The 20,163-nt window shown below is 34.9% G+C and overlaps 1 protein-coding gene and 1 long non-coding RNA gene across 5 annotated transcripts; both read left to right on the forward strand.

Annotated features, from left to right (window-relative positions):
• Positions 1–432: 432 nt before the first annotated feature.
• Positions 433–12,284, forward strand: LOC101262450 (uncharacterized). The gene is made up of 20 exons (XM_004228915.5): positions 433–1,892; positions 2,632–2,835; positions 3,614–3,718; positions 3,814–3,879; positions 3,965–4,129; positions 4,344–4,418; positions 4,496–4,650; positions 6,231–6,366; positions 6,452–6,521; positions 6,626–6,753; positions 6,867–6,923; positions 8,405–8,590; positions 8,712–8,804; positions 8,898–8,983; positions 9,066–9,132; positions 9,222–9,288; positions 9,404–9,540; positions 10,425–10,516; positions 11,318–11,384; positions 11,695–12,284. Exons 1-20 carry the CDS (start codon positions 678–680, stop codon positions 11,857–11,859), a joined length of 3,336 nt encoding a protein of 1,111 aa, XP_004228963.1. The 5' UTR covers positions 433–677; the 3' UTR covers positions 11,860–12,284.
• Positions 12,285–14,831: 2,547 nt separating this feature from the next.
• On the forward strand, positions 14,832–18,868 carry LOC104646497 (uncharacterized). 4 transcript variants are annotated; one of them, XR_011220972.1, is made up of 8 exons: positions 14,832–14,970; positions 15,138–15,224; positions 15,304–15,421; positions 15,526–15,596; positions 16,157–16,694; positions 17,602–17,685; positions 17,778–17,888; positions 18,237–18,868. It is a non-coding gene; the product is annotated as an uncharacterized lncRNA (long non-coding RNA). The 4 variants fall into 4 exon arrangements; XR_740607.4 differs by having other exon boundaries at positions 16,639–16,694; XR_011220974.1 differs by having other exon boundaries at positions 16,639–16,694; positions 17,781–17,888.
• The last annotated feature ends 1,295 nt before the right edge of the window (positions 18,869–20,163 follow it).

Genomic DNA, 20,163 nt, shown 5'->3' on the forward strand with positions numbered 1-20,163 from the left:
GTTTATAATTTTCAATATTTAATAATATTATTTTAAATTTAGGTTTGTAAATATTTTTTTTGTATTCATATTGAAAGTTATAGTTACATTGTTATAAATTTCAGATTGAAAATAAACAATTTACTTTGTAAATATTTTATTTGTATTCAGTTTAATTATGACCTTTAAACTTATGTAGCATATTGAATGTTAATATTCCAATAAAAGTATTTTATATTGATATAAATTTTACTTTTTTTGAAGATTTTTATTCGATTATTGTTTTTAAAGTTGTAGTCCATCTTATAGATAAGTCATTTTAATAATCATGTAATTTTTATGTTTAATGAAAATAAAACCAACCCATATATGTATATTCTTAGTTGGAGGGTAGGGTATAGGAGATTAGAAAAAATATATTTATGTAATAATACCTTTATATTTTCTTTTCTTAATCTAATGAATAAAAAATTTCAAAAAACCCAAAACCCTCCCAATTCCCACGTAAGGACTGCGGCAGTGTGTATTTCACGCCTCTATATATTGATAGCGATACACAAATTCCCTATGTAAGAGAAAACCCCAATTTCACAAAAACACAGCCACCTTCTCTGCTCTTCTCTCCTGTGCAGCCAGCCATCTTCTCTTCTCTACTCTACAGCCATATCCACACATCCGCCTCTCTTTACTTATTCGCCATGGCTGCCGAGCAAGCTCAACTGGCTGCTATCCTTGGACCCGATTCAGCACCATTCGAAACCCTAATTTCACATCTCATGTCTGCTTCCAACGAGCAACGATCTCAAGCCGAGTCAATCTTCAATCTCATCAAGCAAAACGATCCTAATTCACTCGCTCTCAAGCTTGCTAATCTTCTCTCCTCTTCACCTCACCACGAAGCCCGTGCCATGTCCACAATCCTTCTCAGAAAGTTGCTTACCAGAGATGACTCTTTCATCTGGCCTCGCCTCACCGAATCTACTCAGTCAGGTATCAAATCAGTCCTTCTCAGATGTATTCAACACGAAGAATCAAAATCCATCATCAAGAAGCTTTGCGACACTATTTCCGAACTTGCTTCTTCAATTCTCCCTGAAAACAATTGGCCTGAGTTGTTACCCTTTATGTTTCAGTGTGTTACTTCAGACGTACCTAAATTACAGGAATCTGCCTTCTTGATCTTTGCTTTATTAGCTCAATATGTTGGGGAGATGTTAGTTCCTTACATTAAGGACTTGCATACAGTGTTTATGCAGACATTGAATAACTCGCCTAATCCTGATGTCAGGATTGCGGGCTTAAGTGCTGTCATTAATTTTATTCAGTGTTTATCAAGCTCAAATGACAGGGATAGGTTTCAGGATCTATTGCCTGCAATGATGAAGACCTTGACTGAGGCTTTGAATAGTGGACAAGAGGCAACTGCACAAGAAGCTTTGGAGTTGTTGATTGAATTGGCGGGTACTGAGCCTAGATTTTTGAGGAGGCAGCTTGTTGATGTGGTGGGTGCAATGTTGCAAATAGCCGAGGCTGAGAGTTTAGAAGAGGGGACAAGACATTTGGCTATTGAATTTGTTATTACCTTGGCTGAGGCTAGGGAAAGGGCTCCTGGAATGATGAGGAAATTGCCACAGTTTATCAGTAGGCTGTTTGCTATTTTGATGAAAATGTTGCTGGATATCGATGATGAACCTGTCTGGCATAGTGCTGAAGTTGAGCATGAGGATGCGGGGGAAACAAGTAACTACAGTGTTGGTCAGGAATGTTTGGATCGTTTGTCCATTGCGTTGGGCGGCAGTACAATTGTTCCTGTTGCATCAGAGCAGTTGCCTCCTTACTTGGCTGCTCCAGAATGGCAAAAGCACCATGCTGCGCTCATTGCGCTTGCTCAGATTGCTGAAGGTTGCACAAAGGTATACTAATTAAATTTTCATTTTTTTCTTTGTACTCTCTCGATTCAATTCAAAGTTGTGTGAGAGTTCAGTTTGTTATGGAAAAATAGATTTTAAAATATAATTTAGCTGAATTCTGCAAATGGGCTGATGGGGTAGTAAATCTTCCCACCTTGGATTACAAATGATGTTTATTCTTTTGTGTTACATCTTATGGTGATAGAGGAAGAACATGCTAAATGGTAGTGTCAGTTAGATTTTGAATAGTACAGTTAATATATGTATTGCTGAAATTGTAAAAGCTGTATATAAATTAAATTGTGTCAAAAACATTTTGGGATGTTCTAAAATGGGCAAGATGTCACATAGATTAGGGTGGAGGGAGTATTTATTGGGAGTGAATTTTGATGATTCTAGACTTATCTATATTGAACGTTGTAGCAAAAATTTGGTGCTTATTGCTGATTCATTTATTACTTGTTTCTGTTATCACTGTTGACTCAACATCTCATTTATTATTTCTGTTCATTGACCATTTTGGTTATATTTTATGTGAATCAACTAGTTTAACTGGGTTATTGGACTAGTGTTGGCTTGTGAACTGCTCATTGTTGCCAATCAAGCAAGTATTTATTTATGAGTTGATGACTCTTAACTCAGCCATCTGTTCAATTAAGTCTTGTTTGTTTTGTCTTGTTTTGTTTTATTTGTTGATTTTAATCACGCTAGTTTTCTTCTTCTTTTTTTTTTGCTGTAAAAGGTAATGATTAAGAATTTGGAGCAAGTCGTGAACATGGTTTTGAGCTGTTTCCAAGATCCTCATCCTCGAGTGAGATGGGCAGCTATTAACGCAATTGGCCAGTTGTCTACTGACTTGGGGCCTGATTTGCAAGTACAATACCACAGCAGAGTATTGCCAGCTTTGGCAACAGCTATGGATGATTTTCAAAATCCACGAGTGCAGGTGTGCCATAGTGATTGATGAACCCATTACAGATTCTATATCTTTGTCAAATGCCCCTCCTGAACAGTGCTGTAAGGCGATGCTTAATGCAAGAGCAATAAGTGCATTAACTTTTTACATTAATGCTTTCATCCGTGTTGGATTATTTGTTGTTGATTGTTGCCATATAAAGAAAGAACAAAATGGGAGTAAATAAATCTAATAGATGACACCAATTAGTAGATAATGATATAGCTGTTTTTATTTGTTACAGTTGCACTCGGTCTTTTTTTTCCCCTCCCCCCCCTAAAAATATCTGGTTTGCCACTTTTATGCACTTGTACGGACAGAGTGATTCTTACAGACACTTCTAGTTTCTGGAGAACCCTTAGTATGCCTTAAAAGACAGGTTATTCAGTGATGAAATGAAACAGGTGTGAATGGAGCAGAGCAGGCACTTCGGTTGGACCCTACATTATTTGGATTGAGTTGCAACTGATTGTTTTCACCTGTGGAAAGAATGATAAAATTGCCTTGCTATTTTATATGGGACTATAGTTGTTCAAATCTTTGGTGAAACCAAATGTTTTTAGCACCTGATTAATCATAGGTGATGGTGAATTTTCTTAATTACAAAAGTTCTCTTCTGCTTCTACTTTTCTGGGTACTTGTCTACACTTAACAAGTTAACATATCATTATGCATTACTGTTGGTTTTGGTGCTTTTGCATGTGATTGCTTGGTTTTGTTGTCAATGCAGCTAATTATGGGTTTCCTTTTTCTGTTCCTTGATTCACAGGCACATGCTGCGTCAGCTGTCCTCAACTTCAGTGAGAACTGCACACCAGAAATTTTGACACCTTACTTGGATGGAATAGTTAGCAAACTACTTGTTCTTCTACAGGTAATCCACACAAGATTATATGGTGTCGTATCATTTACTACTGGGCAAATGACATTCATGCTTTCTTTTGCACTTTGCTATTGTCCGAAATGCAGAACGGAAAACAAATGGTGCAAGAAGGAGCATTAACTGCTTTGGCTTCAGTGGCTGATTCATCACAGGTATTAACATGTTACACTTTTTCTGCTTCCATTTATTTCATCTTCCATTTTTGGACTAGAATTGCTAATAAATTGCATTCAACAGGAGCACTTCCAGAAGTACTATGACGCTGTAATGCCATATTTGAAAACCATACTGGTAAATGCGAATGATAAATCTAATCGCATGCTTCGAGCCAAAGCCATGGAGTGCATAAGCTTGGTTGGGATGGCTGTTGGAAAAGATAAATTCAGAGATGATGCTAAGCAGGTCAGCATGACTATACAGTACCATGTTACGTAGTTTCAATGAATTAGATTTTTATTTACTTTTAATACCCATCAGTTCAATTTTTATGACATTGCTTTCATGTTTTTTTTTTTCATGAAGTAAAGTCTATTGATGTATGCCACAGCTAAAAGCTGAAATACAGTACACCAAGAAAGAGTTTCTGCTTACAGTTAAACCTTTATTGCTTTAACAGGTTATGGAAGTGCTTATGTCACTACAAGGATCGCAAATGGAGACAGATGACCCTACTACTAGTTATATGTTGCAGGTTTGGATGCATTTCTTGATTCCACAGACAGAATTTAGCTCAACGCTGTCATCACTATATTCTTGATATCATTGTAGGCATGGGCCAGGCTTTGCAAGTGCTTGGGACAGGATTTCCTGCCTTACATGAGTGTTGTCATGCCTCCTTTACTTCTGTCTGCTCAACTAAAGCCTGATGTGACCATATCATCCGCAGATTCAGACAATGAACTTGATGACTCAGATGATGACAGGTAAGATTTTCTCACTGAAGTTTGCCTTCTACCTTAATTATGAAGTTCCTTGCTGATTGAGTTCCTCTCAGCTGGTGTTATTTTGTCATTTTGAATTTTTATATTCTGGAGTTGGGTAAAAATTATGAAATTGGTGAAACATTTGGCACAACTTTCAAGAAGAGAAAAACCTACTATTGTTTTTCCATGCCAGTTGAATTTGGCTAAATATGTAGATAGCCCCTTAAACTTGCGTGGAATGTCATTTAGACACCTTAACTTAACCTCTCATACTGATAATGTGTCAATGGCCAATGAAATAAATAACATGTCATATTAAAGTACATGTCATCCCATAAAATTTCTCATTTGAAAAAAAATACATCTCCAGCCCCTCACCCCCATTCACTTCATCTTCTTCATCCTCAAATAGAACCCTTCCCTTAGTCATCTACCCTTCACAAATAGCAGCAACTTGGTATCACAAGTTATGGAACATTACCAACAGTACCATCAAGAAAAAATGCAAGGCAACAACTTCAGATCCATCACTAAGGTGCTCCTTTTTTCTGTCCGGCGTAGAAACTTAAAACAAACCAAGGAGCATTGCTCTAATCTAGATGATTAAGAAACATGGACGAATTGGATAAGTTGGACAAGGAGGAACTTAAATATGCAAAATGGTAAGCAAGAAAACGGAATAAAGTCTGCTGGGTCCAATCCCAGTTAATCCAAATCAAGGCAACTACTGCAGATGAGTTTCTTCTTAGTTCTCCACCATATTATACATATTTATTTAGTAAAATTTTTTTTTTTGGGGTGGCTGGTTTACATTATGCTCTTTCACAGTATTAATTACTTACCTGATAAGGACGAATTATCAGTAGTTGGAAAAAAAAGGAAGAGGCTAAAATCAGAAACATGCTGAAGGCTCCAGAAGACTCTGAGTTGAATACTGTAGTTGTTGGGACAAAAACATCAAATAATGGCAAGAGTGGGAGAATTAGGAATTTTTGATTTTCTTAAGAAGAGAATGAGAATTTTATTAGCTGAATAAGAGGTGTGAAGCTATGTATACACTCAAAACTGAGTATGATACACATGGTTTGCCTCTTCAGCATTTTGTATCCGAGGGATGCTTCTCTTAACTAAAGTTGTTCAACTGGTCGTGGCTGAAGATAAGGTGTCTAAATGATAATCATGCTAACTTTGAATGGCTATCTATGTATTTGGCCTAAATAGTTTGTATACATGTAGATCTTGTCCACATGGTCAGTCCCATGGTTAGTGTGGTATATGTTGTGTCCATTCACATTTGTTTGTGGAAAACAAAGGGCACATGCCAAACCGGCATGTGCTTGTGTTGCATTTTGGATCAAACCGTCAATGTTTCTTATACAGTTTAGATAAGAGGGTAACTACATTCTTACATTCAGAAGTTCTGACATGGAACAACTTAAACTGTATATTGTATATGTCTATGATCTATTCCTTTTTTGTTTTTGTTTTTATTGTATGAATTGTATGGGCTACATAGTTGTGGTTATTGGTTACTCTATTGGAGTTTCTGTCACATCTTATATAAGATTCATGTTTTGCAGCATGGAGACCATAACTCTTGGAGATAAAAGGATAGGCATCAAAACAAGCGTCTTAGAAGAGAAGGCTACCGCTTGTAATATGCTATGCTGCTATGCTGATGAACTCAAGGAAGGTTTCTATCCATGGATTGATCAGGTTTGGCATCTACAATCACTCACATATTCTTCAATACATGTTCAGTTAAATTGCATTTAACAAGGGATATTAATGCATTAAATAGGTTGCTCCTACATTAGTTCCACTTCTCAAATTCTATTTCCACGAAGAAGTCAGGAAAGCTGCCGTGTCTGGTGAGATTTCTTAGTTTTCTATACATTTCTTTGGGTTTCTTTAGTTCTTCAATTATTGATTTTTTTCAGGAGAAGACTGATTTTATTTCATATTGGCTTTATAGCAATGCCAGAGCTGTTACGTTCTGCTAAACTGGCTGTAGAGAAAGGGATTGCACAGGGCCGAAATGAGACCTATGTCAAGCAATTATCAGACTACATCATTCCAGCTCTGGTTGAAGCATTGCATAAGGTTGACCTCTCTAGTTATTTGTTGTCATGTTGTTCTTTTTTCTGTATAAAGTGATTATTGTACATGTGTTGGGATTGAAAGTTCCCTGACATTTTGGTTTCTATCTCGTGCAGGAGCCTGATACAGAGATCTGTGCAAGTATGTTGGATGCATTGAATGAGTGTGTTCAGGTTAGTTAATCTTGTAAGATTGTTGATTTCTTTTGATGCATTAACCGCTATAAGCTTGATTTATAGAACTATATTTTAAGTGATCAGTATGATGAAAAAGTCAGCCGCTGCAGCATTTGTTCATATTGTGGTGGTTATATGGCCATTTTTGCTTACTGTTTGTAGTCACTTAAAATCTTTCTGTTGGCTTGACTACATGACCTAATGGATAACGGCTCACATGGGAAATTAAATATTCATTTGTATGCAATAGTACTGCAACATGCATGATCAATTAACTTGTTAAAATATCTTTATGCATGGACTGGTGCACATTCTAATCTACAGAAGACCTTGATAGAGAACTTAGTGCAGGCAGCAAATGTGACTCACAGTTCTTTCAACTTGATTTTAGATTAATGGAAAAAATAGGCTTTATATCATAGAGCCTCTCTCTTCCGTCACCCCCAATGTTCGGTTTCCAAATGAAAAGCAAATGTAGACATCTCACTTGCCATTGAGGCTATGATGTTTGAATGTTTCATTAGGTTCCATTTATCAAATTATATTGTCACATTGGTTTAGTCAGAGCTAGAAGCGGAGTATTGAGGGTGCATGTTAGCTGGCCCTCGAGATCAACAAGAACAACTGCTACCAATGTTCAGGAAAGCGTGAAGCGGAAAAATAGGCTTTATATCATAGAGCCTCTCTCTTCAGTCACCCCCAATGTCCAGTTTCCAAATGAAAAGCAAATGTAGAAATCTCACTTGCCATTGAGGATATGATGTTTGAATGTTTCATTAGGTCCATTTATCAAATTATATAGTCACATTGGTTTAGTCAAAGCTAGAAGCGGAGTATTGAGGGTGCATGTTAGCTGGCCCTCGAGATCAACAAGAACAACTGCTACCAATGTTCAGGAAAGCGTGAAGCGGAAACAAGCGACAAGGCCCTGCTTCACGCTTTAAGCGATGAAGCGCTCACATACTCATACTAGTCTGTGAAGCGTAGAAGGCTCACATCGCTCTGCTTCATCGCACTTCCCTAAACAGACTGCTACTATGTCGTAGTGCCAATCAGAGTCCCGATCAAGATGTGATTGGCTATATGAATCCCCTCTTCTTCATTTAAGCTCATTTCATATCATTCTCATACTAAATAAGTGCAAAATGAGTTGGATATCATTATATAATGGTGGCCTGGCCATCACCATTAAAAAACTGCTAGAAACGGTTCTCTGTTGCTTAACAATTATTCGGAGAAGTAATAATGTGCTTGAAAAATTCATCAACTATTGAAGAGAAGTGGATTGCAGACTATCAAGGCATGAGAACTAGGAGACCCAGAGCATTAATTCTAGAAGTAATGACTAGAAACATGTGAAATGATTTTTAGAACTTGCATAAGGACTGAATGCATCTTGAAATATATGATTCTTTCAGTATTCCATGTGGGAAGATGTTTAATCTTTCTAAGAATCTAGCTCTGCTGTTTTTTTCCAGATCTCTGGACCACTCCTGGATGAAGGTCAGGTCCGAAGCATTGTGGATGAGATAAAACAGGTTATCACAGCCAGTTCAAGTAGAAAACGAGAACGTGCAGAGAGGGCAAAAGCTGAGGACTTCGATGCAGAGGAAAGTGAGTTGCTCAAGGAGGAAAATGAGCAAGAAGAAGAAGTTTTTGACCAAGTATGTTAAGCATAATATTAAGTTCATAGATGAGTTGAAGTGGTGTATCTTGATAAAAATCTCAAATGCTGGAATCTATTATATGTCTAACTTCTCGAATCTCACTGTTTCTTTTGACCAGGTTGGTGAAATATTGGGCACATTGATTAAGACTTTCAAGGCAGTTTTCTTGCCATTCTTTGATGAACTGTCATCTTATCTAATGCCTATGTGGGTAAGGATCACCTCATCTAATTTGATACAGCTGTCATCTTGTATGTTGTTTGCATTTCGTTGAATAACTCTTATTTTTCCCACATCCATCAAGGGCAAGGATAAAACAGCCGAAGAAAGGAGAATTGCAATTTGTATTTTTGATGACATTGCTGAGCAGTGCCGTGAAGCAGCTCTTAAGTAAGTCTATTTATTTGGCTTTATCTCAACCGAGCTGCCAGTATTCAATTATTAATTTGGCTGTTTTACCTGTGTAAAATAGGTATTATGACACATATCTTCCTTTCCTTTTGGAAGCATGCAATGACGAGAGCCCGGATGTCCGGCAGGTTTGTATATGTTCAATGGTTGTAGCATTTTCCAGACAAGTTGCACGTACTGTTAGATTTATCTGAAATCCGAATAATGGTTTGTTCAGGCTGCTGTTTATGGTCTTGGGGTATGTGCAGAATATGGGGGTTCTGTTATCAAACCTCTTGTTGGAGGTATAATATAGTTGACCATGGTGTTTAAGCTATTCCTTTCTCACTATTTAGTCAGATTTTCTATGGGGGTATTGTGTTCTTATTGCAATTTCATTTTATGACCCTAATTATTCAGAGGCTCTTTCAAGGCTGAACGTAGTTATAGGGCATCCCAATGCTCTTCAACCCGAGAATGTTATGGCATATGATAATGCTGTTTCAGCACTGGGGAAGATATGTCAGTTTCATCGCGACAGTATTGACTCAGCCCAGGTATATTCTTCCATACCGAGCTTCTTTCTTTTGAGATTTGATTGTATGTTCATAACTGTGTTGTCTTCGATGGAGAACTCAATTTTCAGTGCTTGCTTCAAATCATAGAGAGTGTGATAATTTCTTTTGTGATTTTCTCAAGTGCTTGTAACTCCTACCTTTATTTATCCTCATACAGAGATGGAGTTACTGTACTGAATAATAACTGTTGGGCGGCTGTAAAACATTTTCATTAGATACTCGTATTGTTTCGTTTTCTATTGGAGTTGTGAAAAAAATCTAGATCAATCATCAGTTTATATTTGAATCTCTTTGGTCTTTAGCTTCTGTACTTTCCTGAGTATTAAGTGCACTTGCTTTTTTTAAGTCTCTCCTAGATTGTACATGTGCTCGCATGTCAAAATTTATCTAACATATGTAGCTTTTGCACGTAGAGACTAGCTTTCTTCACCTCCATAACCAGAAAAGGTGTCGCAGCAAATATATCAGCAAAAATCTCCTAATTTTCCTTCCATCCCACTCTCTCCCCCCTGCAATCTATAACACTAAACCACTCCTCCTTTAGCTGAATTTTGATGTTTTAGCCACTTTTTGAGCTTCGAAATCACACTGCTTGCTGGCTTTATTGTTGCAAATCCCAACTATTCCTTCTCCATCTTCTTCTTTTCCTCGAACAAGGGAGACAAATCGAACCCCTCTGATAAATAAATGATATGATCAGCTTTTGAAGATATGATGTTTTTCACTTTTCCTACACAATCTTCATCTCCAACATGAGCAAATTCTTTGTCCTTAGTCCTCAAAGTCCTTTGCACAGACTTCATGAACCAATGAAGTACCTTGTTATAACTGTTCAAAGTTCTTATTTTTATGACTTTTGTCAGGTTGTTCCTGCTTGGTTGAATTGCCTGCCTATAAAAGGTGACCTGATAGAGGCCAAGGTTGTTCATGATCAACTCTGTTCAATGGTTGAAAGGTATTATATGAGTTCTCTCTTTATCCTTTGGCCTTTTCTCTTGCCTTGGAGACGGTGGAAAGATCTGGATAGAGATCAACCTCTTTTTCAAATTTTTATGAACAAGCCATGCATTTTGCAGCTATTGTTTTGGGTCTGTCAAACAGTATATTGGCCGACTTATTTACAGCAATTTTCTGTTATGACTTTTGGCTTATCTTTGTCATTTTAATGTGCTTGCAAGTTATAAGCACTTTTTGAATTTACCCAAACACTCCCAAAGTGCTTAGGATCTATTTGACTTGAAAGCACTTAAAAAAACCAATCCAAACGAGCACTTAGGCGGTTTATAGCAGTCTCAATGGAGCTATGTGAATTGTGATCATAAATCAGAAAACGGGCACTTAGGCGGTTTATAACAGTTTGGTTGATCATATCTGCGATCAAGTTTGATTATGCAATGACAACAACTGCACCTTAATCCCAAGCTAAGACCGATTCAGTTATGTGAATCATAAGCTATTTATTTCCAATATTTAGGAAGAGCCTGATGTACCTTCTAATAAAGTGAGAGTTTGTCATTAACCCAGTTTATGTAACAGTTGAATGTTTCTTTGATCTTACCTTCTAATAAAGTGTGATTTTTGTCACTTACCCAGTGTATGTAACAGTGGAATGTTTCTTTGATCTATGGGTGGTTGATCTGAGTCATGTTGACATGTTTTGACATTCACCAATCTGCATTAATTCAACTTGCTGACATATATGATGTTTTAATGTCTTATCTAGTTCTTACATATTACCGTATTTTCTTGCTTGCAGGTCAGATGTAGAACTTCTGGGTCCTAACAATCAGAACCTTCCAAAAATTGTATCAGTTTTTGCTGAGGTGAGTTATTAAATCTTGTGAGTTATTAAATCTTCTTGTATAGGTCAAGTATCTTTGGTAAATTAAGGTAGCTGTCTTATACTAGACTCCCCATGTCGAACCAGTGGTTGGATCGAAATTTCAAGTTGTGGTTCTTGCTCCTTGATCTCCTTATTTCGGGGCTCCAGTGAAATGCTTTTCTTATCTTTTTCTTTTTGGGGTTTTTTTCCCCCCTCAATTAACATGATTGTCCTTCTGGATTTCACTTGATCATATTTGATTTTCATGTAGCTGCTGCCATTGTGTAAATGTGTATATGCTTTTTGTGTAGGTTCTATGTACTGGTAAGGACCTTGCTACTGAACAAACAGCCAGTAGGATGATTAATCTGCTGAGGCAGCTTCAGCAAACATTACCACCAGCCACCCTGGCCTCAACATGGTCTTCCCTGCAGCCTCAGCAGCAGATAGCATTGCAATCCATTCTATCATCGTAGTGTTTTGGATCATGACAAAATCGAATGCAATGGAAGTTTGCTAGGCTGAAGCTTCTTGGGTTTCAACTATTTGATTATCAATTCTTTCTTGCAAACATTATTATTCATTTGGGCTTTTGAGGTCATGCATCAGCCTGTTGTTACTTTGGTCAAAAGAGTGTGAGCGAAGGCTTGGAAACCTTTTCCTCTTTTTGTAGAGTGTGTATATTAAAAGGGTTGCATTTTGAGTCCCCCTTCAGTAAGGATAGAATTGTTGGTGATCAGGTTTTTTTTTTTTTTTTGGCATCAAATGAGTTTTAAGCTCAAGGGTCGTCAGGGAGACACTCTTGTCACAGTTTTGGTCCAGTCATATTGGAGTTCTTTACATTGTGGGATGGTTCAAGGATTAAATTATAAATGGTGATTATTTGTTGCTTTGATTGTGATATTTTCTTGCCTTGGGTCTTGGAATTTTATTTGGGTATTAGCTGCTGAATTTGTACGTGAAATACCTCTGATTCTAAATTTGATTTTTGCTTTTGGAACAACCAGCTTAAGTAGTTCTGGTGATAGGGGTAAAAGGGGAACAAGTCCACCTTATATCTCTCGTAACTTGGTCATGGATTTCTTTTTAGTTACCCGACCGGAAGCTCAAATTTACTTGAAGCCTTACTATTTATTACCCCTTGCTCATTAATGTTGTTATAAGATGCAATTAAGAGGTTAATATTTGGAAATTATAAAGAATTTAGAAATAAATAATATGGTAGGAGAAATTATTGTTTTATAATAATAAAAAGAAAAAGGAAAAAGAGAATAGATTTCTTGATCTATGTATATATAATAATATAATGTGCATTCGTAATTTTTAATTATAATTTTTAGTTGTGCATCCAGGGCAATATGACACTATTACCTACATTCATATTTATTTTTGTTGTCTTGACCTTTTCTTTTCTTTATTTAATTATTGATTTTTATTTTTAATATCTCAAAATGATGGCTTAGGAGTTGAGGTTGAGAGCGAGGAATATATTGATGCTAAAACATCCGATACGGAAAGAAAGACGAATGAAAAATAGTGGCTCTTTAGTGAAATTGTTTGAAGATTTTTAACAAAAATAAATTCTGCAAGAAGAAAGGGTAAGACGTATATAGTTTGAGAGTAAAAATGAAAAATAGATGGGCAATAACTTTTGGGCTTTTAAAAATGAAAAATAGATGGGTAATTAAGAAATAATTTTAAGTTTTTTTAATATATCATATAATATAAATTTTTAAAAAAAAGATGTCAAAATTTTGAGAATAAAAAGGTAAATGACATTCTTAAACTAATCATTTTTATTACATATAATATGCATTTAGAAATATCTTTTTTAATATATTACTATATAAAAAAGGAAAATAACAGGCATCATACCGTCAAACAGTCTTGTGCTGCCTGCTTATTCCCCTTGGTTGCCTCATTTTCCTTTAGCTGTTATTTGTTCTTTCAATTGAAAAAACGTGGGATCCACTTACTTTAATTGTGGAACTTGCCTTTTAGGATTCTTCATAAGATGGGGCCCATTTCTGTGGAGCGGATTCTTCATAAGATGGGGCCCATTTCTGTGGGCTCCATTCATATTTCTTTATTCTTATTTACTTAATTTTAATTGGAAAAATAATGCTTTAAGTAAATTTATATTATTTAATTACTCATCATAATTATAGTTAGTTATAATTATCACTCGCGACTAACATTATTCATTAATTAAGTGGATTGACTTCGAGTTTATATAATTAACTATATTAGTATATGTATAATTCGCCTGAATATACAAATACAAATATATAAATATGCAATTATCTAACTGATATACATATACAATTCACCTCTATTCCACTCTTTTTCCTCTCTCCTCCCTCTTCCAATGTCGTTCGCCTCTCTCCTCCCTCTCCCAATCTCTCTTGTCATATTATACAAATGCATATATACAAAATACAATTATCTAAACGATATACATATACGGTTCATCTCACTCCCTCTCTTTTTCCTCTCTCGCTTGCCCTCTCTCCTCCCTCTCTCAATCTCTCTTGAGTCTCTCCTCTCTCTCCCAATCTCGCTTGCCATATGTATAATTTACAATTATCTTGCTGATATACATATACAATTCACCTCTCTCCCTCTCGTTACCTTCTCTCCCTCACCTCTCCTCTTTCTCCTAGTCTCTCTCGCATCTCCCCTCCCTATAACATGTAGCTACAAATTGTAATTATCAAACTATAGCTATTGAGAATAATTAAGCAATTTTGAGTGGCTATATATGAAAGTTTTTCATCTTAATTTTACATCTCTTTTAAATCAATATTTAAGACATATCTTCCATCATAATCTCCATATTAACTGATATATAGTCTTAAGTTTTGAAAAATAACCTAAGAAATAAGTAATTAATGTTGTAGATAAATGATGGGAAAAAACTTGTGCTTCTTCAAAATTAGTATTTATTTTTTGTCATTTAATAATTTGCACATTTATTATTTCATTTATTTATTTAAAAAATCAAGACAGGTTTATTATTTTCGTTCAATATTATTTTTATCTTTATATTACTGTGTAAAGTAATAGTAATAAAAATTAAAAATATAATTAATAATTTTAGATTAATAAAAATTTAAAATTAATAACATTTGTGAAATTTTTTTGATTAACTACAAAAGGATTTAAAAATAATTAGTGAACTAACTTAATAACTAATTATATTTAATATATATAAAAATATTATTAAAAATTATGATTAAAAAGACTACATAAATATTTAACTCATAATATTGAGCCCGTGCACGATACGAGCAACCCTTAACCCCTTTACTAGTATATATAAATATATATATATTTCCCCTTACTTAGAAGACACAGTTGAGAGGGACGAACACAGCAAAACAAATTTGTACCAAAAGCAAGTTTAATTGTACACCTTTATTTTCATAAAATGTATGTATTGTAATATTTTAACAAGTGTAACTTTCTTTCTCTGCATAATACATCTGTACTATATTTACCCATCTAAACCCTATTACTGAAGAAGAATCGACCATTTATTTCTCTCAAAGCCGGTGAAAGAGAATTAAAAATTTCTTCCTATTCAGGTTCAAATTTGTTCATACCTTTTGATATTTGTTTATTCTTCTCTTCTGAGGAAGAATCTTGATGTTTCAACTACTGTTAGCAAAACTAACATACCCAAATCTTCCAAAAACAACAAATTCACACACCCTTTATTGAAAGAAGTTTTTTTCTTGTGTTTGTTTGTCAGATTTGTTAATGCTTTTTTGGTCCAAACATATTTCAATCCAGATGAACACTGGCAAGCCCTTGAAGTTGCTCATCGAATCTCATTTGGGTTTGTGTTTTTTTCATGGTTCTTGGGTTTTTTTGTTAATTTTTTTATTACTAATTTGGGGTTTTCTTTTTGTCGGCAGATGTGGACATTTGACGTAGAAATGGGAAAAGGGAATAAGGAGTTATCTTCATCCAGTGATATTTGTTGGATTGTATAAAGTTCTTGCCCTTTTTCATCTTGACAAACCTTGTTTCATGGTAATGTTTGTTTGTTTTTTTGATTTTTTTCAGCTTTGTTTGGGTTGATTAATTTGAATTGAATGTGAAAAGATTGATACTTGATTGTGTATTTAATACATTAGGTAAGAATTGTATATCCTGGTTCCCTACCTAATGTATCAAATAATGGTAGAGAAGCAGCTTCAAAGGCAAGGTATGATTATACATTTAATGGCTTATGTGAGCAATTTTTTTTGACATGTTCGAAACTACCTTATTCTGCTTCTTTTTGTAATTTAATTCTGTCACTTTTCTTCTCAGATGAACTTTGTTTTAACAACATGAACACGATAATTATTTGTAGATGTCTACATCTTTATGAGTTTGACATTTGTTGAAGAACTTTTCTTTCAGATTATGAAATTTTAGTATATATTTTGACCTTATAGTCTAAACTGAAAAGACGCTGATATTTTATATTTAGGCGAAAACATTTTTATGTTTAAGCAAACTTGATTCAAATCCTTTTTAATCATCTAGTTTTTTCCATCTTAAATATTGTTCACCGTGAATAAAGTACTGACAATTGAATGCATTGATGAAGCACCGATATTTTTCTTAATTGTCTTCCACAATTTTTCTTGGATTCTTGTGAGTTCTAACAGATGTCTCTTAAAATACATTCATAATTTTGTTGTCAATATTATGCAGGTCTAGCTCTAAAATACTAAAAATTAGTAGTATTTTCTTATAAATATATGATACTTTTTGTAGATAAGTAATGGCTTGATGTGGTCACATGTTTGACGAATTTTCCCAATGAAGATATGACTTGTGTATTATGAAGAGAGATTAGTTACAAGAGTTGTTTATGTTGGTGGAATGAAGTTGAACGGTGGGCTTAGAGAATAGACATTTTCCACTAATATCTGTTTTTCATATGGTATTTTTCCTCAATAAAATGAGTAATTTTTATATGTTAAAGGTTTCTGCTTTGGAGTGATTTTATTTTCCTGTGATGTCACAACTTTAAGGTAATTATTAAGAAAGAATCTGAGTTGCCGAATTTTTTGATGCTGCCATGAAATAAGAAGTTATATGGTAATGCTAAAAATTCAGGGTAATCTTTCACTATTGATCTTTTTGTTGGTTGAAGTTGAACTACATTTTCGAAAAAATTTACCTACTAATATAGTTAGCTGAGGTGGTTTTCAAAAAAAATTATTTTAAATTACAAAGTCAGAAATAACAAACAGGTTGAATCAGGCGAAAATGTTGATTTCCAGGCTCTCCAATCTCCAAGTCCTCTAAGGTACCATTCCCATTTTCTTAAGAAGCTTTAAACTTTTTAGTTGTTTTCTTTTGACAACTGAATTTTTTCGCTATTCTGTGTTATTTATTGATAATGACCCTTGATGTTGGCGTTGATTTATTTTTTAGCAGTTCTTGGATAAGAGCTGAAACATTAATATTGAAAATTCTATTACTACATTGAGTTCTACAAGTCTGTCATATGATCTTATACTTTCTCAAAGTTTCTGCCTCATGTGTTCATATTAGTTAAGATGCAATTAATGATGTTAGAAATTTTTTTCATCTAATCAATAAAAAAACGAAAATAAGAAATCTAGCAAATAAGTAACAATGTTGATGCTAGAATTTTTTTTTTGAGAGATGAGAGTAATAAAATGTCCACTTAATGGAAGAATCCTATAAGACTAACACTTTTCTTTAATCTCGAGTTTGTTGCTCAAGAGTAGCTACTATTCAAGTTGCTTCTGATAACTCTAGATGAGTTCACAAAACAAAGAATTAATAATGACGATTTCAAGTACTAAATTAGATAGTTCAATTTGAAAATATTGTCTGAAATCCACAAAACAAATCCGCTATGAAATTCTTATCATTGAATACAATTTACAGATTGTCGTTTAATTCTTTTTCTCTCAATCTGTTTGAGGGATAAGGGGATGAAATACAGAGAACAACCCATATTGAAACAAAGTTTGTTGTTTTGCAGCTAATGTCTGTTGAGTTTCCGTGCTTGACGTTATTTCAATTTATTTTACTATTCATGAATATGAATAAGATAATTTTCTAGATTTATATTAGAAAGTATTCGACCTACTAATAATTATTTGTGTTCGACAAATGTTCGATAGAACTTTGAGTGCATCACTGATGAAAATAAGTAGAATGTTTATGGTACTTATATGTAGGTATCTGCTTATGGGAAGAGGAAAATCACGACTCACAAAAATGCAAGTGATATGATTAAGCTCAGTAGAATTGTTGTCGCAAAAGTAATACAATTTTTTTTGTATTTTAACTCGCTTTGTTGAACAAGACACAAGTACTACTTGATATTTTCTAATATACATATATCCCTTTTCAGCAGATAAGACATGCTCCATTTGCTACTTACCATAGACACAACTATGATCACCTCCGTTCATCATCTTTGTCATTTACCTAGAAGATTAGAAGCAACTTTCGAAATCTTCAGGTGTGATAATATTGCTCTTCTCTACTTTCAATTTCCATTTTTTTCCTGGAACTTTTCTCATATGCCTGCAAATATGCTATCTTGATCATATGTTTTGATTCTAAAAGAATTTTTCATTGCTTTATGATCTTCACATGGATATACCAGTGGTGATTGATAATTATGTATGAAAGAACTGAATAATATTATCTTCCTTCTTGGTTCTTCCTTTTTCTATATTTTTTGTTTGACTTTTTGAGTTGTGATATATCTTGGTTTCACGGTATAATTAATACTTTTTCCTTAAGTTTAGTGTGTCCGAAAGTCTTTTTGTGCTAGTTTTTATATGAGTTTCTCTTTGTTTTGTAGGAAATCTGTCCAAAGTTGAATGCATAGATTTTGAGTGAAGAAATGTAGAAGAGACCACCTACGGAGCTGATGACGGTCCGTCGTGCTTGTGACGGTTCGTAGGTGGCAGTGTAGAGAAGCTGCTGAAGGAAGATGGGGAAGTCTGACCAAGTGTGGGGTTACGTAGCTTGTGACGGTCCGTCGTGTCTATGACGGTCCGTCCTGCAGGTTCGTCATGAAGTTCAGAGAAGTGATCCCAGTACCCAGATTCCAAGAGTTGAAGTGTTTTGAAACGAAGACCCTCGACGGACCGTTGTGCCTATGACGGTCCGTCATACTTGCCGTCGAGGGGAATGAAGAGAGCAGCAGAAGAAATTGCTAAGTATGGGACGACGGAGTCCATGACGGTCCGTCGTGACCAGGACGGTCCGTCGCGAGGTCCGTCGACCCAGCCACGTTTTGACAGATTTCCAGTAATTAGAATCCTTGTTTAATTAGGTTTTTATTTTTTATAAATAGTTCGAAAAACCTCGTTTTGAGGTTAGATTCTGCTAGATTAGACATCATATTATTAGACTTTGTGTATTAGTGTTAGATTTTGAGATTCTTACAAGTGACTTTTGGTGATTAATCAAGCAAATTTTCGGACTTTATTCTTTCTCATTGAAGTAAGTACATGAATTCTTATTTAATATATTTGAATATTGTGTTTATGGCTATGAGTAACTAAAATCCATAACTAGGGTTGTGGGAACCATAGGCAAATAATGAGATAAACCCTAACTAAAAGAACAATTCTAGAATAGTGTCTTGCATGTATTAATAATTCTTTCAATTAGAAGTGTTTTTAACGGATGGCCAATGTTAGAACTCGCCTTAATGCTATTTGCCGGACCAAGGAGGTAGATAATAGGAAAAGAATTATTAACATAGATTTAGTGTATACTATCTAATAGGCTAGTATTAATTGGTACGAGGTAATAACTTAGTCAAATATCAAATACGATGCTTAATATGAGGTAAGGATAAGGGTTACGATAGCAACACATGTAGCCGGACCAAGGTGCGGAGTGAGATTTTCTAGATGCCGGACCAAGAATTTAGAAATACATAACTTATCACTTTGCATGCAAGATACTAGGAAAGAATTGTTATAGTTAGAGTTATCAAGTTATGAACCTGTGGGGAACACGTAAACCCTAGTTACTTTGATTAATTGATTAAAACCCAACCGTAAAAGCTGTTAAGTGTCTCTTTCAAGTTCGTTGTTTATTTTCACATATTTAGAGATAGAACCCCCCTTTTTATATTTTTACTTTCCAAGGAAGTTATTGACCAAAGGATAGTAATAATCGGTTGAGGTTAAGTCTAGACTATTTTCCTCGTGGGAACGATCTCAACCTCACTTGTTGGGTTATTTACTTGACACGACCGCTTTACTTCTCATTTGAGAAGTAAGTTTGAGCGTATCAAGTTGCTCCTCTCTTTTTGGTTCATATTATGCCACTTTGTATCTACAAACTATTTTCATCCATGTAATTGTTTAATTTATATTTTTTGTAAAGGAATTTATGGTCTTAATCCAATGTTGGCGGGGTGAAATGATTGATTGGAAATTCATCGAGGAGTTACTAAGCTTAGTTCTTGAAGATGCATGCGTTTCTCGACTTGTGCATGGTATAACCTTAAATTCTCACCTCCTGTATAATTATCTCATTTTTAAGCTTAAATTCTTCAGAGTGAACTTGCGTTTACTTATTAATGTACTCAATACGACTTCACACGTAAAGGGTATAAGCATGTGAAAATTCCTTTTTGACAATAGGCTCATCCCCCCCATCGATCTATAAATTTTCATATTCCGCAATTTTGGTTGTCAAAATTTTGTTTGTTGATATTTTATTGAAGTGTATTGTGTAGTTCATCTTATCTACTAAGTGATTATTAG

Source organism: Solanum lycopersicum, chromosome 1, assembly GCF_036512215.1.
Source record: "Solanum lycopersicum chromosome 1, SLM_r2.1".
NCBI lineage: Eukaryota > Viridiplantae > Streptophyta > Magnoliopsida > Solanales > Solanaceae > Solanum > Solanum lycopersicum.

Excerpts from the sequence above, each read along its gene's own strand:
- LOC101262450 (XM_004228915.5), top strand. The coding sequence starts at position 678 with ATGGCTGCCGAGCAAGCTCAACTGGCTGCTATCCTTGGACCCGATTCA. Across the intron at positions 3,719-3,813 it reads AACTACTTGTTCTTCTACAG|AACGGAAAACAAATGGTGCA; the intron begins GTAATCCACACA and ends TCCGAAATGCAG. Across the intron at positions 6,367-6,451 it reads TCTATCCATGGATTGATCAG|GTTGCTCCTACATTAGTTCC; the intron begins GTTTGGCATCTA and ends TGCATTAAATAG.